The sequence below is a fragment of the Panthera uncia genome (genome assembly GCF_023721935.1).
Source record: "Panthera uncia isolate 11264 chromosome B2 unlocalized genomic scaffold, Puncia_PCG_1.0 HiC_scaffold_24, whole genome shotgun sequence".
NCBI lineage: Eukaryota > Metazoa > Chordata > Mammalia > Carnivora > Felidae > Panthera > Panthera uncia.
The window spans coordinates 69,531,831-69,550,030 of NW_026057580.1; the positions used below are offsets into that span (position 1 = coordinate 69,531,831).

The following is an 18,200-nucleotide window of genomic DNA, read 5'->3' on the forward strand; positions in this document are numbered from 1 at the left end:
TGTGTGTGTGTGTGTGTGTGTGTGTGCGCGCGTGCGTGTGTGTGTGTATCCGTCTACTGCTTCTCTGGAGATTCTTTAAAAAAAAAAAAAAAAAAAAAAAGGAGGAATAAGAGGAACTGAAGTCCATCTTGCACCCTAATAACTATACAAACTAACAGTAGTAACAGTATGATTGAAGATGTTGGCAACGTGAAAAGAGATATATAGTATAAACAACTTAATCTTCATTTAGAGATATATCATAAAAGTACTTAAAACATATGTATGCTCATTTTCACTTTTAAAAAATAAAGTTCTTTTAAAATTATAAAGTTACACTTTTGAGGAACAAATAGCATTTTTAAAATGATAAATATACTTTTCAAGTATTATGACATCCTTCTTAATCTGGTATCAAGTCACAGTGAGCCTCTGCATCTCTAATCCTTAAGGTTGACACAATGTTAATAGACCCAAGACCAATACTCTTCAACTTAAAGTTCTCAAGAGGCAACCATCCAGCTAGTTTGTGAATTTTCTCAGAAGTCCACAATTATGAATAGCTTTTACAATGATTTGCTTATAAATACAGTATTACAGCCAGAAAATTAGCATTCAGGTACCAATGTTATACTCGCTACAATATACAGAGTGACTCAAAGGGAAAAAATAATTCTGATTACCTGGGCCTTTCTGGTACATCAGAAGGATTGCTGCAAAATGGTTCCTGGTAAATAGTTTCTGAGAGATCATGATCCAACAAAGTTGCCATAATTTCTTCCCTACTTGGCGGGGACATAAGTGGCTTCAAAATGTGAGCAGTTCGAGGGGTAAAACTGCCATTTTTAGATTGTGAGGGAGAGCTGGTAGACCTTGGTGAACTATCAGGAGTTGGTGTCAATATATCATTGTTTCTTGAAACATACAATTCTAAATCTTCAGAGGCTGCATCCACAAGTTCACCATCAGGGGAGGATAGTATTGTAGTAAAAGAGGCACTGACTGAGTCAAGAGACTGTTGCATCTCTTTTCTGGTATGACCTTGAATCCAGTCTGAAGTGCCTGGCTGTGAGAAGCTAAGAAACACTTCTTTGCTTACTGAACTTCTATTCAATCTGGATTTTTCGTTCAGACAGTCCTCTGTCTGCTGGACACAGAAAGAATCCATTATTGAATTAGAGCGAGCTGTTAGAGGATGAAAGCTACTTTTCCACTGGTTGTGGCGATGATTCTCATTGCTATCTACGGATGACTTCTCAAATAGTTCAGGACTTAGCGTACCTGATCTAATCCATGAGGTTGAGTCTGAGGCATGATGTTTTTTGTCTTCATCACACTTCTGGTTATCATGACTTAAAAACTCACTTTTTTCTATCGTTTGTCCTGGGAAAAGATCCTGAACTGCATCACTTAGGAACTTCTGTGGCAAATTCTGATCAGCAGGGACAAACTGACTTCCAGAATAAAAGCTACAAAATCCAGTTTGACCTATTGCATTAATATCAAAATTATAATTATGTTCAGGAGACAAGCTATCTTCAAGTGAATAACAACTCTCAAAACCTGGATCTGAAAAAAAGATGGGACTGTCATCCGATAGAGAGTTATCCACCTGGCCAGAGTTCTGTAAATTGAGAGAGTCTACTTTAAGAAGTTTGGGAATTTTTTCTTTAGGTTTTGTACTTCTAGGAGTTCGAGGTTTTCTTGAAGATGTTACTGATCGTGTTCGTTTAATTGTTTTGTTTTGCTCAAGGGAGCCAGAAATATTTTTGTTTGGTTGAGGTTTACTAGATGATGGGTCTTGCATAATATTTGCATTTTGTGCTTTTTGCTGTCTCTTCTGTAACAATTCTTTTAGAACTGCCAGTCCAGACTGGCCTTCACCAAATGCTGAAGGTGTTGACACATTTCGACTTTTACACTGAGAAAGTGCTTTGGTTTGTGAAATTGCTTCTGACAATGACCTCTGTTTTACCCTTTCAGGTTTAAAATTTGACATATCTAAAATAAAGCCCCTTTGTTTTTGCTCCCATGCTATTTGTTTGATTGGACTTCTCAAAGAAGTTACAAAGCAATTATTAGGCATTTGGCTTTCCTCTGAAGATGCATTTCCTGGAGTACAAGTTTCACTGTGCTTTGACTGTTCTGCCATGCACACAATCTGCTGCTGACTGTCTTTGCAATGCAAAAAGTTAGGGGCATATGCCTGGTCTGGCTTTGAGTCTAAAGAATTACGATATTCATTTAACTTTCCGATGGATGACAAATAGTTTTTTTGTGTATTTGCATTCTCTTCCGTCTTTGGAGACATTATACCCGAAGATATCTGTGTATTCTGGGCTACCTGAGATAAATGGTTGGAAAGATCAAATATGTTTTTTTGAATCAAAGTTGATTCCTTTAGAGTAAACATAGCACTTTGATTGTGAGACCTCTGGACATTAATTTTTGAGATTCCAGGTCCCAAAGAACTACAAACAACTGATGAATGCAAATCATCTCGTGAGCTGGGGAATGTTTGTAAATCAGGCTTCTTGCTTTCTAAGAAAGAAGAAAAGCAGCCAGATAAATTCTGTTGTGCATGAATTCCAGTGGGCAGGGGAGCAGAAAGGGGATGATCTACAGCAGAGCTCATTAGTGACACATCTTTCTGTTTAAAAAGTAGTTGAGAGCCTCCAGAACTATTTGAGGTCTCAGACACATTCTGATGTTTCAGCACAAACTTAACTTCAGCACCAGACTGAGATTTAATTTTTTCATCTTTCATTATGTGCTTTCTTGACATACCTTTCTCATTTGTTTTTTGTTTCTGTTTTGCTCTCGGTTTCTTTTTTCCATCATCTCCTAATTTATTTGTCTGATTTCGTTTGTTCCTTTTCTTAGTAACTACAGAAGGATTAACAAGCTTAGTTTTGGATTTCTTAACCTGCGCTCTTGCTCGATTATTTTTTTCCATACGAGAATTAACAGTCTTGTTATTACATGCATTAGGACCCTTAAAAAGCATTGCTTCTTTATCTGCAGCAGCCATCATTTCTTCAGCTCTTGGATCTGTGGGAGACCAGCAGCGAGGGGGAGAAGAATTTATGGGACTTGTGCTTCTCTCAGAAAGAAAACCTAGTTTAGACATAACGTCACTATAATTCAAGTCACAGTCTTCGGTTTCAGCATTGTAGGATGGTGAGGGAGGAGACAGGATAGCATGTGACCGTTTTCTCCTGAAAGACAAAGTTCTTTTAATATTTTCACTATTTGTCCTTTGTTGCTTACCAGTTTTTTTCTTTGCAGACTTATGTTTTGATTTTCTTCTGTGACTTTTCTTTGGTGTTAGTGGATAAATGGGATATTTGGTTGCAGGGGAGTCAGGAACTTTTGGCCAAAAATCCTTCAAAGGTGCAAGCTTTTTATATAGTTCCATTTTTTCCTCTGTCAATATAACTTGTTTTTCTTTAGAGTCTATTTTTCCTAGCTTCACAAGCATATTTTTTCTCCCTCTAAATCTATTAATAATAATATATTTTATGATGACAGGGGGCAACTTTTTAGACATTTTTCTTCGTTTTCGAGACTTGAGAGTTCCATCTAAACTTTCACCAATTTCCATGGGATGAGGTAGGCTAATTTTTGAGTTGTGTGTTACAAAACTTGACTCACTATCTTCAGTCTCATAATTCACCTTGCGTTTCGCTCTCAGTGTATATTTATTTCCATACAATCCAAAGGACTGCTCAGTTTCTAAGGTTCCATCTCCAAAGTGACAGTCTATAAAACCGTCTGTGGGGGTTTTATTTTCAAAAGCTCCACGAGTGACTTTAATTAAATCACTGGCCAATACATTATCCTTCTCAGGATTACTATTACAGGGATTATTTTGTATACAATTATCTTTTGTGGATACAGTTTCACTAGTTTTGGTAAAAGTCTCTTGATGACCTATAAGCTTCTTTTTATTTATTTTTAATCGGGACTGTTTACTGCTGGATTGTAGTTTGTATGTTACAGGCGAGAGTTTCTGCGGTCTACTGAGACAGTTAGAAAGAACAACACTGGGAAAAAACATATAATGTGCTGCTTGCTGGCTGAGGCTTGGCTTTTCAGTTTTATGTTCTTGAAACTCTTCATATCTAATTTTAAGTTTATTTAGCCCACTTTCATCAGCAATGCTATCAAGAGAATGTACCATAGTTCTATTCTCTCCTGAGCATGATAGCAATTCACAATTTTCAGTTAATGATGAAGGGAATAAACTATTCAGAGCTGTGCTGTTTCCTTTTTCATTTCCTTCAGAGGATAATTTACTTTTTGAATGACTAAGGTCAGAAAAGTTGAAAGAATTTTTGCCCAATGTACTTTCACTACTATGACGGTTCATATGGATAAAAGGGGCATCCTTATCAATTTTTCTAATGTTTGTATACTTTCTACTTGGTACTTGTCTTGTAACAGATGGGATATCTTCTTCATAATCAAAAATACTACTTTCACAGGAAGATACTGGGAGGATATCTTTCTTACTACTTTCTTTATGAGAGTTTTCTGAATGGACAGAACTGCTTAAAGATCCAGGGTATTTCATAGAGTAAGTGCTTTCATTTGTAAAAGAAGCAACTGAATGATCTAGACATTTTTCTATATTGTTTGGCTGTGGGAGGTCTTCAATTAAATCTTCCTTGTTTAAAACATGGGAAGAAAGGGCACTTGTGTGTTTACACTGAAAGGTAATCTTAGCAGAAGATGGGGGTTCTAATGTAGCAGCATCTTTGTGAAAGATGGAAGGTTTTACTGATAGCTTGCTCGTTGCAATCACAGAAGAGTGAGTTCTAGAATTTTCGTTGTTCAATGGATTGTCTGAAATGGGGGAAAAAAGAATTTATTTCACCTCCGTGCTTTTAATTTTTAAGATCTTTTCCCATGCTATCACCATGAAAGAAATTGTATGAAATTTTCTATGCTTAAAATGGTTGTCTCAACAAAACGGTTGTTCCTATCATTAGGATAATAACTCAATCTAAATAATCAAGAGGCAGTCATACTTGATTATTAGTCATTATTTTAAACATATATTCCTTTGATCAGAAATAAATTATATTCATATTCAGTGCCTTTTTGGGGAATAGGGAAAAATACAGTCATCTTGAAAATTTTTCCTTAAGCAATATGCTTCTTTGCATTATCACTTCAAATAAGCTATTTCTTTTTTTTCAAGTTTTTATTTAAATTCGTTAGTTAACATCTGAGCATATTTCTTGCAGTTTCTTATCCTACTTAAATGTTAACATGGTCAACTGATTAAAGTTTATGAAACTTTAAATCAGTGATTTACAAATGTTATCCTCTTAGAAATGAGAAAGAATCACATATCTACATACTCAAAGAAAAAATCTTGCAGGACAAAACGTAACAGTACTGTCAGAGCCTCACAGTTAGCCAATTTCATAAGAAAGTCTGATTACAGTTTTAAAATCAAATACATATTTAGCCCCTACGTAATGAAATGCTCATAGTGTATCAGTTTACTTACCACTATTTTCATCTGCAGTTCCATCTAACTGAGGTATAGAAAGATTGGCTAGAAGCAAACTGTTATTACTCCATTCCATTTCTTCTTCTGAAGACGAATCATCTTCTTCAGTTGAGCTTCTATGGTTATTTCTACACAGTGATCTAGAGAATATTAAGATTCGCTAGTGAGTACGATCATAGAAAAAAGCATGTCAGATTCGAACAGCTGCCTAATGTGATGCTATAATAATAAAACTAAAAAGATCTGAAAATTGTAACTTTAAAAATAAAAGCAGATTTATTTTGCTTTAGTATCACGTCCTATAAAAAGTTATTGCAGATAGACTTAAAATCCTTTTCATGTGAGCTACAGGACAACATCATTTCTGTATCCAAGCTCTGTAATATCCTAGATGATCATATCTAATCATGTTTTTTGTTTTTAAATAGGCTTCACAAAACCCACCATAGAGCCCAACACGGGGCTTGAACTCATGACCCTAAGATCAAGACCTGAAATAAGATCAAGAGTCTGATGTTTAACCAACTGAGCCACCCTGGCACCCCTAAATTATGTTCTTCCATATATTCTCCCCTTCATCCTATCATTAAATATACACATATAACAGCATGGGTGAGAACCCAGTAACATCTAAAAAAGGTGGAATCTCAGCATATTTTAAGAAGTCTCCACAAATATACAATCTCTATACTGTGAACTGGAAACGAACAAATAGGCAAGCAAGGGGGTACGCCGGTCAGGTTGAAAGAGAAAACAACAGGGATCAGAGAGAGGCTAGGAAGTGGTAAAGGTGTTGGGTCAATCCCAGCAGTGGCTGTAAAGAGGGTTAATAAGCAATTCAGATGGGCTGTGAAATCCAGAATGACTTCATCTTTTATTGATTAAAATTTTTTCACTAGGTCCTAGGCTTGATATTTTCCCTTCTATTCGGATGGGCAAACTTACTTTCTATCTATACCTAAGTTTTTCTTTCTCTTGTCTCAAAAATTTGAAAATGTCCCTTAATTATACATAGAACAGATTTTCCATTAAGCCTTTACCAAATCACAATTTGTCCTAAAGTCACTTTCTTAGGAGCTGAAAGAATTATTAGAGGTCATCTGATCCAATTTTCTACTCAAAAACCTTATTTTTAATAGATGCTAAAACCTCCAGTTTTGCATTCTCAGTTTAAGGAGCTTGCTGTCTCACAGGGTAATTAATCTTTTCCACTGTTAATTTTTAGTGATTTTCTTCCTATATTACACAAAACTTTCCAATTTCCATACATTATTCCTGTTTTTGTCTGGTGTTGCTATACGTAGCCTATCTATGCTATATTTCACATGATAACCTTTAAAATATTTGAAGGCATTTATCATTTGTCCCATAATTCCTCTCTAATTAGACCAAACATCTATTCTTCGTACTGTTTTTTTTTTTAAATGTTTATTTTTGAGAGAGAGATAGAGCATGAGTGGGGGAGGGGCAGAGAGAAGGAGACAGAATCTGAAGCAAGTTCCAGGCTCTGAGCTGCTAGCACAGAGCCCGATGCGGGGCTCAAACTCACGAACCATGAGATCATGACCTGAGCCGAAGTGGGATGCTCAACTGACTAAGCCACTCAAGTGCCCCTATTTTTTAAGGATGTTTATTTATTTATTCCAAAAGAGAGAGAGCGTGAGTAGGGTAGGGGTAGAGAAAGAGAAAAGAGAATCCTAAGCGGGCTCTACACATAGCACGGAGTCCAACTTGGGGCTTGATCTCACAAATATGAGATCATGACCTGAGCCAAAATCAAGAGTTGGACATTCATCTGACTGAGCCACCAGGTGCCCCTTGTCACTGCTCTTTAAAAGTGTATGTTCACAGATCCTTCCTTTTCTTCCTCTTTTTTCTCTTTACTTTCTCAGGATTCTTAAAATATGGTATTCAGGGCAGAATAGAACATCCACTATACAAGAGAATTGAATGAGTCTTTTTCTAGACACCATACTTCTATTTTTCAATCTCTATCTAATATGCATTTATGAAATGTTTATTAAATATTATGAAATGAAAGGTTTTGTTTCCCCAAGGTTGACTTGGGCATGGTTTTCACAGAATTGATTCAGTCAGTGAACATGTAAGCATTAATCATGGGATAAACCATGACTAGTATTTTAAACAGGGTGACATTGGGGCGCCTGGGTGGCTCAGTCTGTTAAGCATCTGACTTCGGCTCAGGTCATGATCTCACGGTCCGTGGGTTCGAGCCCCACGTCGGGCTCTGTGCTGACAGCTCAGAGCCTGGAGCCTGTTTCAGATTCTGTGTCTCCCTCTTTCTCTGACCCTCCCCTATTCATGCTCTCTCTCTCTCTCTCTCTCTCTCTCTGTCTCAAAAATAAATAAATGTTAAAAAAAAAAATTAAAAAAAAAAAAACAGGGTGACATTACTGATAACAAGTAGAGAGGGACTTTATAAGAATTTTGTATATTTGAATGTGAATTTACTGGATACAGGTATAAAGGTATAAATAGTTAAACAAGATAGAATCTAAGGAACTGTAGAAAAAATGTTAATGTTATATTGGAAGTAAAAATCAAAGAAACAATACCAAAATAAAACAGTGAAGAAACAGATGGAAATAAGAAAAAGTAAAATGCCACAAGATCAAATAGAAATATCAAATAGTCAACACTTTGCTAAAATATGAAAGAAGCAATCCAATTTATTACAGCAAGACAGCAAGACTTAACTACATCAAGTAAATATTATAATTACTTTATTAATAAAATCCAAAATCTGTTAGAATAATAAATGTTACCCCAGGTACAGCTGGTAGCCAATAATTAAATTCACTATTTTGGTAACCATATAACACTACAGACTTATTGTGCTCTTAATTAAGTAAAATCATAGCGTTCCCATAGAAATTATTAAGTCCAGAATGAACTAAAGGTCTATCCAGTCTATATTTATACAACTGATTCACTGAACCTAAACATATGACTCTCTATTAGGCATCACCTATTTAGTTTCAAGGTATTTCTGAATCTATATTCTGTCATCCAATGAATTACCAATCTCTAATGTTTGTGACAACGTCAATCTAATCTACCATGATAGTTGGCATTTAAGCAGTTAGGTAGTTTTTAAATTCAAATTCATGTATTCTTATCTATAAGGATGATACGTAAGATTTTACTAAAAAGCTTATTGAAATTAAGACTCAATATGATTATAACATTCCCTTAACTGACTATATTTAAAAAGGATATAAAGACGATAGAGCATGATTTGGACTCATGAAGGGTCCTGATATTCTCTACTTCCTTAAGTGCCGATAAAATGTTTATTTAATAATCATAATTATTACCCCTACTATAAATGAGTAGCAAGGAGAAGACCAGTTAAAAAGTGAATCATAGTATTCCAGATAAACGATAATGAAGGCCTAAATTAGGATATTACCTTGGGAAGGAGTGGGGTAGGACAGAACAAAGGCTATGGAGACAAGAGTTGACCGACACGACCAAACAATAAACAGGGGTATAAGGAGGGCAAGTCAAATAAAACACTGAAATTACAAACTTTCAGAAGTTGGTGAGGTGAGGGTAGAGAATTTATTATTACAGAAATAACAGAGAAACAAGAACAAAGCTATTTTTATAGGTTGATGTGGTTGAGGCATTTGATAGTTCATGGAAAGATTTATCAAGTTTATATATAAAAAACAACATACAGACAAGCTACAAAAAGCTTTATGTCTTTTACCTTACTTTCTTTTTTTTTACTTTATAAATACAAGTTTGTTAACATTTAGTGTAATAATGATTTTACGAATAGAATTTAGTGATTCATCACTCACATTTAACACCCAGTGCTCATCCCAACAAGTGTCCTCCCTAATGCCCATCACCCATTTTAGCCCCACCCCCCCATACTCCTCAAGCAACCTCCAGTCTGTTCTCTGTATTTAAGAGTCTCTTGTGGTTTGTCTCCTTCTCTGTTTTTATATTGTTTTTGCTTCCCTTATGTTCATCTGTTTTGTATCTTAAATTCCACCATACTTTTTTTTTTTTGATTAGGAAATATTGGCAAAAGACATTTTATGACACTGTCGAGGGTCAAATCTATCAGGAAATCAAACACTGATTCTGTCTGGACCAGGTAGCATTAGTTCTTCAAAGGTCAAGGGCTGAGTCTCTGAATGATTTATAACTGTCACAGCAAAGGGAGCTGAATACATTAAGCTAGGAAAAGTATAAAATAATATTACGCAGGTTTGGAATTTTCTACTCATAGAATGAAAATGGAATTCTTTGTAGGAACACAGTTTGAAAATATAGAAGAAAGGATTCTGATATACACCCAGATAACAAGGGGCCAGAAATTTTATTTTTAAGTAGTGTTAAGAAACTAGAGGAAATCTTACATGTATATTTAATATTTATGGATTAATCTCTTCCACCCTTCAATAATGGCTTTGAGGGTGAAAATTTCAAACAAAAGAGTTTGGAGGTTTTAGTATTGTCTACATAACTTTAAAGGAGAGGCATACTCAGTGTTTCAGTCTCAGAAGCCTAATCTTTTTCTACATACAGAGATACAACTCAAAGCAATCAGGCTCACGAGAGACTGACGTGGAGGCACCTGAGTGGCTCAGCTGGTTGAGCACTGACTTCGTCTCAGGTCACAATCTTGCAGTTCGTGGGTTCAAGCACCACGTTGGGCTCTGGGTTGACAGCTTAGAGCCTGGAGCCTGCTTCGGATTCTGTGTCTCCCTCTCTCTCTCTCTGCCCCTACCCTGCTCACACTCTGTCTTTCAAAAATGAATAGACATTAAAAAAAAGAGAGAGACTGATGTGGAAAACTATCTTATGCATTCAGCCATCTTATTCATTTAGCTTGAGAAATGAGCCAGAATATCAGTGTCTGTTTCTGAGACTCTTTTATTTTTAATATTTAATTCCTTCAGTCTAATCAGGCCTAAAAGCTTTTTCTTATTTTCAAGCTGACCCTATAACTGTTACTCCAACCCATTAACAGTTTAACTCTCAGAAGGTATTCTTTTTCCCCAAATTCAGAGAGAAGGAGGCCTTCTACTTTGTCCCATTTATGATCCACACATATATAAACAGATGACTTCTGTAATTTAGGTTTATAGGGGAAATGGGAATTGAAGGAAGGTGGTCAAAAGGTACAAACTTACAGTTATAAGATAAGTACTAGGGATGTAATATACAACATGGTGGCTATAGTTACCACTCCTGTATGATAAAGAGGAAAGTTGTTAGAGTAAATCCTGAGAGTTCTTATTAAAAGAAGAAACATTTTTTTCCTCCCCTCCCCCCATTTCTTTTTACTGTATCTATCTGAGATGATGCATATTAACTAAACTTATTCTGGTAATCATTTCACAATGTATGTAAGTCAAACCTTTATGCTGTACAACTGAAACTCATACAGTGATGTAGGATAATTATATCTCAATAAAACTGCCAAAAATCCCCACTTAGATTTAATCTTTTTAAATGTAGCTTTTATTTTGCTTAGAATATGAAGCTTATGCCACATGAAAAACAAAGCACTACTTTAAAGGGATTTAAAAGAAGACTATTAGTTTATAAAGTATTTAACATTACGAATAATAGTAAATAATAATTTCTAATTAAAGGAGAGTGATAATGACATTAGGAAATTATTAAAGTAATGGAAATAACTAAAACGTTACCTCTTTTTGGCACAAGGTTCTTCAATATTGCTGTCCCATCTCTGAGACATCACCAAACTAAGCTCCATTTCCTCTTTTTCAATCTGTGGTTCATTTTCTTCATCATCACTATTTTGGGAATTTTTAGGGTTTCCAAAGAAATGACGTTGTGATGGCATCCTATTTCTTCCTGCCTGATATCCATCATTTTCCAAACCAGCAAGAAGATGTACCAGAGCCTCATCAGGACTACTGTCCACTATAAAACAAGTGAAGCATCACTAACAAATAACTTTTCAACAGAATTCAGATCGGTTATAAAACAACAAAATCACAGATACTGGCACATACTGAAAGAATACAGCTGACTTCTTTGTTGATGTAGCTCTTTTATCAAAGTGTGATGTCTTTGGACTACTTGCACTGGAATGATTTTGTGTCTTCCCAGACCCCATCCTATATCTAAGGAATCAGAATTTCTGAGGTAGGGCCCAGGAATCTGCATTTAACAAGCTGCCCAAACTGTTACTGCACAAGTAAGCTTGAGGAGCACTAAACAACATCCAGTCACTAGTGTTCAAACATAAAATATGTAATAAATGTATGATTGATGCTAAGCAAGAAGTGCCTTAAAAACAATACATGTGAACATCTTATCCTCACTTAAGTTTTATTTAGCTCACAGGATAGACAAATGAAACCTGCAGTTGAACAACACAAGAAAGCTTTTAAGTGGTTAATGACATTATTTAAAAAACCTTGAAGACTACAATGATGCCATATGAGGATGCCACTTCATATGTACTAGGGTTGCCAAATCAAAGACAAACCATAAGTACTGGCAAGGGAGTAAAGAAATTAGAACCTTTCCACACTGTTGATCAGTGTAAAATGGTGCAGCAGCTTTGGAAAAAAGCTTGATGGATCCTCAAGATGTTACACAGTTACCATAAGATACAGAAATTCCACTCTTGATATATACCCAAGATAACTAAAAACATACGTCCACACAAAAACACATGAATAACCACAGCAGCATTATTCATAACTGCCAAACAAAATGGAAACGACTCACATATCCATCATCCTACGAATGGATAAATGAACGATGTTACATCCCTATGATGGAATATTCTTCAGTAGTGAAAAGGAATGAAGTACTGACACATGCTACAACTTGGATGGAACCTAAAAACATTATGCTAAGTGGAAGAAACCACCAACAAAAGTTACATGATTTCCATTTATATGAAATAACCAAAATTGGTAAATCCGGTAAAGGAGAAAATAGATCAGTGGTTGTCAAGAGCTGAGAGGAGGAAAGAATGAGAAGTAACTGCTAATGGTTATGGGTTTTTTTTTTGGGGGGGGGGGTGCTAAAAATGTCCTGGGTTGATAGTGGTAATGGTTGCATAACTCTGAACATGATAAAATTCACTGTACACACCAGAAGGTAAATTTTATGGTTATGTGAAATATTTCAATAAAAGCTATTATTAAAAAAAAAGACCATGAAGATGGAGGTTTGCTCGAAGCTAATACATAACTTTTTTCTCTGTCAAATGAGATAATATACTCCCTATTTACTAAAATATCAGGTTTCAGGTTTTCTTCACTGACATTAAAGAAATTGGTTCACATACGCTACCAAACATAAGGCCAAAATAAAAGATATTTGCTTGCAAAAGCCAGTTTGGCAAAAATCTTTCTTAAACCTAGAACTGCAATCCATTTTTCCTGTCTCATTCTTAAAAACAAGACTAGTATTACCAAATGAACTACAGATATTTGACTTGCACTTCTTTGACTAACACAGAGAATGCATTTGTGACTAACACATAAATTCCAAGCTTAGGGCAAGGTGGAATTTATCTACTAATGATACATTTTATTTGCCTAATGTAATGAAATAAGGATATACCTCTCTCACTCTTTTTTTCAATTCTTTCATTTTCTTTGCGTTCCTCTCTTTTAGCTGCCTATTTTTTCTTTGGATCATTTCTTTCTTGATATGCCATTCATTTATAAAAGAAGAAAGTTTCCTACTCTTGTCTAAATTGTTCTTGAAATATGACTGTGTACAATAATTTTGGAACTGGTCCTAGTCAATTTGTGTTCCATTCGAATGAAAATGAAGATAACAGACAGAGGACACTGTAGAAAGCTGGGAACACAATTGATGCCATCTCTCATTTGATACAGTAAGAATGGAAAAAATACAAAGTTCACAATAAAAGAAACATAAAATCATGACACCAAGCAAAACAAGAGGCATGAAACTCAATGACATATCACTTTCTGCAATGAAATTTTAATTTAATGTTTATTTTTGAGAGACACAGCGAGTGCAAGGGCATGAGCAGGGGAGGGACAGAGATAGAAGGAAAGAGAGAATCCCAAGCAGGAGAGTGCAGAGCCCAAAGTGGGGCTTGATCATGACCTGAGCCAAAATTAAGAGCCTGACACTTAACCAACTGAGCCACCCAATGCCCCATAATGAAATTTTAAATAAATTTCTGAACAAGATGGCAGTAATTTCGACTAAATTAATGAAATGAAATCTAGCAAATGCCTTATGATGCTAATGAAAATGCATCTAGGGAAATGCAAAAACACACAGAAATAACTGTCATGTTCTATACTAGCCAAAAACTAATGACTCAAAAAGAATTGTTCAGGAAATTTCTGATACTCACAAAGGAAGACTCAATTATGGTATTTAATTATGTACTAAACTTTGTGGAGAATTTTGAATTCAAAATGAATGCATTTTCCCCCTAAAACAATATGGCTGTTCTCCAACCAAAGTGAAGTTAAAAAAAAAAAAAGGGAAGTGGGGGTGGGGGCACCTGGGTGACTCAGTCAGTTAAGCGTCTGACTTTGGCTCAGGTCATGATCTCATAGATCATGGTTTAAGCCCAGTGTCAGGCTCCATGCTGACAGTGCGGAGCCCTCTTGGGATTCTCTCTCTCTCTCTCTCTCTCTCTCTCTCTCTCTGTCTCTGTCTCTGTCTCTGTCTCTGTCTCTGTCTCTCTCTCACTGCACCCCCCCCCACTGTCCCTCCCTGACATGGGCTTTCTCTCCCTCTCAAAATAAACTTAAAAAAAAAAAAAAGAAAGGAAAGGAATTCTTTTCTTTCACAATTGTTTTTAAGGAAAAGCTGTGTAGCTACTTCATTTAATTCAAGGCTTCATTTTTATACTTACAATAAGGATTTACTGAACATGCAACATTAACCTCTTTAAACCAAAGGAAAAATCCCCCCTCACATACATACTTTCATTGATTAAAATGCTGAAAATTTGTGGTAGAATCATTACTTACAGAAAACTGGTGACTCATTCAGTCTTTGGGTCAAAGGCTGAAAAGTCTGACTATTTTCCATGAGGTTCAAAATTGCTTCTTCATTAATAAGAGCTTCCTCCACTTTGTGTATAGTGTGACCTTAAGATGACAAAAAATACAAAAACATTAAAGCAATGGCTTAAATCTAAAATTTATTGTTAAGAATTTGTGCAAATTAGGAAACATGACAATGCAAACCTATTTAAAAATTTGAGGCATTAGTGATATATATGTTAAATAAAAACATAATAAAACTTAGTAAAAGCTACAGGAATATTTAGTCACGTGGATTAAAAAAAAAAAAGAAATAAACAAGGACCTTGAATCTGTAATTCACTAAATATTTACAATCTCATTAATCCTACCCAGCTTGTAGAGTTATATTACTCTGATAAAAATCATTGCAAATTAAAATATACAAAGGGAAAAGTGTAATACAATTCTTTATTCTCTATGGCTTAAAACTGTAAATTTTACACTTTTCAGCTTTCAACTCATGATCTAAAAATTTCTTTCAGAGCCTAAATGTCCATCAACTGATGAATGGATAAAAAAACTGTGGTTTATATACACAATGGAGTACTACGTGGCAATGAGAAAGAATGAAATATGGCCTTTTGTAGCAACATGGATGGAACTGGAGAGTGTTATGCTAAGTGAAATGAGCCATACAGACAAAGACAGATACCATATGGTTTCACTCTTATGTGGATCCTGAGAAACTTAACAGAAACCCATGGGGGAGGGGAAGGAAAAAAAAAAAAAAAAGAGGTTAGAGTGGAAGAGAGCCAAAGCATAAGAGACTCTTAAAAACTGAGAACAAACTGAGGGTTGATGGGGGGTGGGAGGGAGTGGAGGGTGGGTGATGGGTATTGAGGAGGGCACCTTTTGGGATGAGCACTGGGTGTTGTATGGAAACCAATTTGACAATAAATTTCATATACTGAAAAAAAAAAAAAAAGAACTCAAAACGGTTTCATAACACCAAAAAAAATAAATAAATAAATAAATAAATATAAAAATTTTTTTCAACATTTGATTTTTATAAGTCTAACTGTACAAAGGGATTCAATAATTTTAAGAATAAAGATAAAATTGGGGTGCCTGGGTGGCTCAGTCGGTTGAGTGTCCGGCTTCGGCTCAGGTCATGATCACACGGTTTGTGAGTTCAAGCCCCGCGTTGGGCTCCATGCTGACAGCTCAGAGCCTGGAGCCTGCTTCCAATTCTGTGTCTCCCTCTCTCTCTGCTCCTCCCCCATTCATGCTGTCTCTCTCTCTCTCTCAAAAATAAATAAACATTAAAAAAAAAAAGAATAAAGATAAAATGAGTCTCATAATCTAGTCAAAGAGAGAGAGTAACAATAAAAAGCAAATAGTAGTAGGATAAAAAAGACTACAGCAAAAAAGGGCATGTAGTTACAGCTAACTGGAAAACAGTTCTGTTTTTCTACTTCTGGTATGCAGACTTAAAACTAAGTGCTTTCAACAGTTTTTCAAAAAGTTAAAGTCTTCAGGAAAAAGTTTTTTAAAAGTTTATTTATTTGAGAGAGAGTGCATGTGTTCACATGTGCATGAGGTGGGGAGAGGTGGGGGGGGGGGGAGAGAATCCCAAGCAAGCTCTGCGCTCTCAGCACAGAGCCCAATATGGGGCTTGACCTCACGAACTGTGAAATCATGACCTGAGCCAAAATCAAGAGTTGGATGCTTAGCCAACTGAGCCAGCCAGGTGCCCCTCAGGAAGAAATATTTTTAACACATCCTAGGACACAGTGGGCTAATAAAGAGTATTTCATCAAAACAAAAGAACAAATATACAAACTGTGAAAAATAGCTCATCCCCAAGCAAAAGACAACTGAGAGGATCAGTAAAAACAAAAGCTGGTTCTCAGAATATTAATAATAAAATAGACAAGACTGACAAGAATGATCAAAACAAAATAGAAGGCATAAATAATGTTAGAAATAAGAGTGAAAGTACCAAAAATAAGAGAGATATTAAAGTATTACTATGAACAACTTTATACCAAAAACATGGAAAAATCAGATAAAATGAATAATTTCTTAGGAAAAACATGATATAAAACCAGACTCAAACAGAAATAGAAATCTTGAGTAGACTTGTAACAGTTATGGAAATTGAACTAGTAGTTCAAAATCTACTCACTCTATTTTCAGTCCCAACACAAAATTCACCCACTATTCAGTTTGGATGTTTTTATAGATGAGATCTATCAAATCTCTAAGAAATAGATTATACAAATCCAATAAAAATTGTGTTTTGTTTTTAATTGCAGTATAGTTGACATAATGTGTTATATTTGTTTCAGGTTTTCAACATAGTGATCTGACAATTTTATACACCATTAAAATTCTTGAAAAAAGTTCGAAATAAACGAAACTCCACAACTCACTTAATGAAGCAAAGTATGAATCTTTCTTGGTTAAAAACAAAAAGTATAAATTCCAAACAAAGTGTTAGCAAAGTAGACATAGCAATGTTTCAAAAAACACCACACCATGACAAAGAAGAGTTATTTCAGTAGTGCACACATAACTTGACATTAGAAAATAAAAATTATTTTAATGTAACTATATTATCAGAGGGATAATAAAAGGGAAAAAAAAAGTGACTATTTCAAATTCAGAAAATTTGGTAAAATTTCATTTAATACCCATTCATGAGTTTTGAAAAACTAAACTTCATAGCAAAGAAAGAGGAGAGATATTAACCTAATTAAAGTTATCTACCAACATCCTGTAGTAAATTTCATATTTAATGATGAAATATAGAAGCCTTTCCCTTCAAAACCAGGAAAAAGACCATTATTTCTAACTAGCATTATTCTAGAGTTCTTAAACAATGCATTAAAAAAATTTTAAGTATGAAGATGGGAAAAGAAGTAGTAAAGTTGTTATTTACACATGATGACTCTACACACAAAATATTCAATAGAAAAGACATATAAAACTATTAGTATTAGGGTGTGTTGGTGGCTCAGTCGGTTAAGCATCAGGCTCCTGATTTTGGCTCAGGTCATGATCTCATGGACTGTGCGATTCCAGGTCCGGTTCAATGCGGACAGCACGCGGAGCCTCCTTGGGATTCACTCCATCTCTCTCTCTGTCCCTCCCCTGCGTAAGTGTGTGCATGCATGCTCACTCTCTCCCTCCCTCAAAATAAAAAGAAACATTAAAAAAAACTATTCGCGGTAATAAAAGTTGCTGTATATAAGACTGACATACAAAAGTTCAGTGAAGCTCCTAAATACCAGTAATTAGAAGATGTGATTTTTGAAAGATAAACTCCTAAGTGCAACAATTAAGACACCTGGAGTATCTCTAATAAAAGATATCAAATTTTACAAAAGAAAATGGCAAAACTCTATTAAAAGATACGAAAGAAGACCTAGTAAAATGAGAAATATATCATGTTCATAGAGGAGATGATTTGGCACACAGAAAGATTAAAAATGTTAATTAATCAGCATATAAATTCAATAAAATCCCAGAAATGAACAATCGGATACTAAAATTAATAGGGGACAGTTTTTTGTTTTTTGTTTTTTTTTCAAAGATCAAGAGTAGGGGCACCTGGCTGGCTCAGTCAGTGGAGTGTACTAGTCTTGATCTCAGGGTTGTGAGTTCGAGCCCCATGTTGTGTGTAGAGGTTACTTGAA

The 18,200-nt window shown here is 35.3% G+C and overlaps 1 protein-coding gene across 4 annotated transcripts in view; it reads right to left on the bottom strand.

Annotated features, from left to right (window-relative positions):
• Positions 1–18,200, bottom strand: part of REV3L (REV3 like, DNA directed polymerase zeta catalytic subunit) — a 174,418-nt gene that overhangs the window by 70,717 nt on the left and 85,501 nt on the right. For all 4 annotated transcript variants that reach the window (XM_049654182.1, XM_049654185.1, XM_049654184.1 and 1 more), the window contains 4 exons: positions 14,503–14,622; positions 11,200–11,437; positions 5,501–5,643; positions 663–4,827 (listed from right to left, as the gene is read on the bottom strand). In XM_049654182.1, the coding sequence (XP_049510139.1) occupies positions 663–4,827; positions 5,501–5,643; positions 11,200–11,437; positions 14,503–14,622 (4,666 nt within the window). The remainder of the gene's footprint in view (positions 1–662; positions 4,828–5,500; positions 5,644–11,199; positions 11,438–14,502; positions 14,623–18,200) is intronic.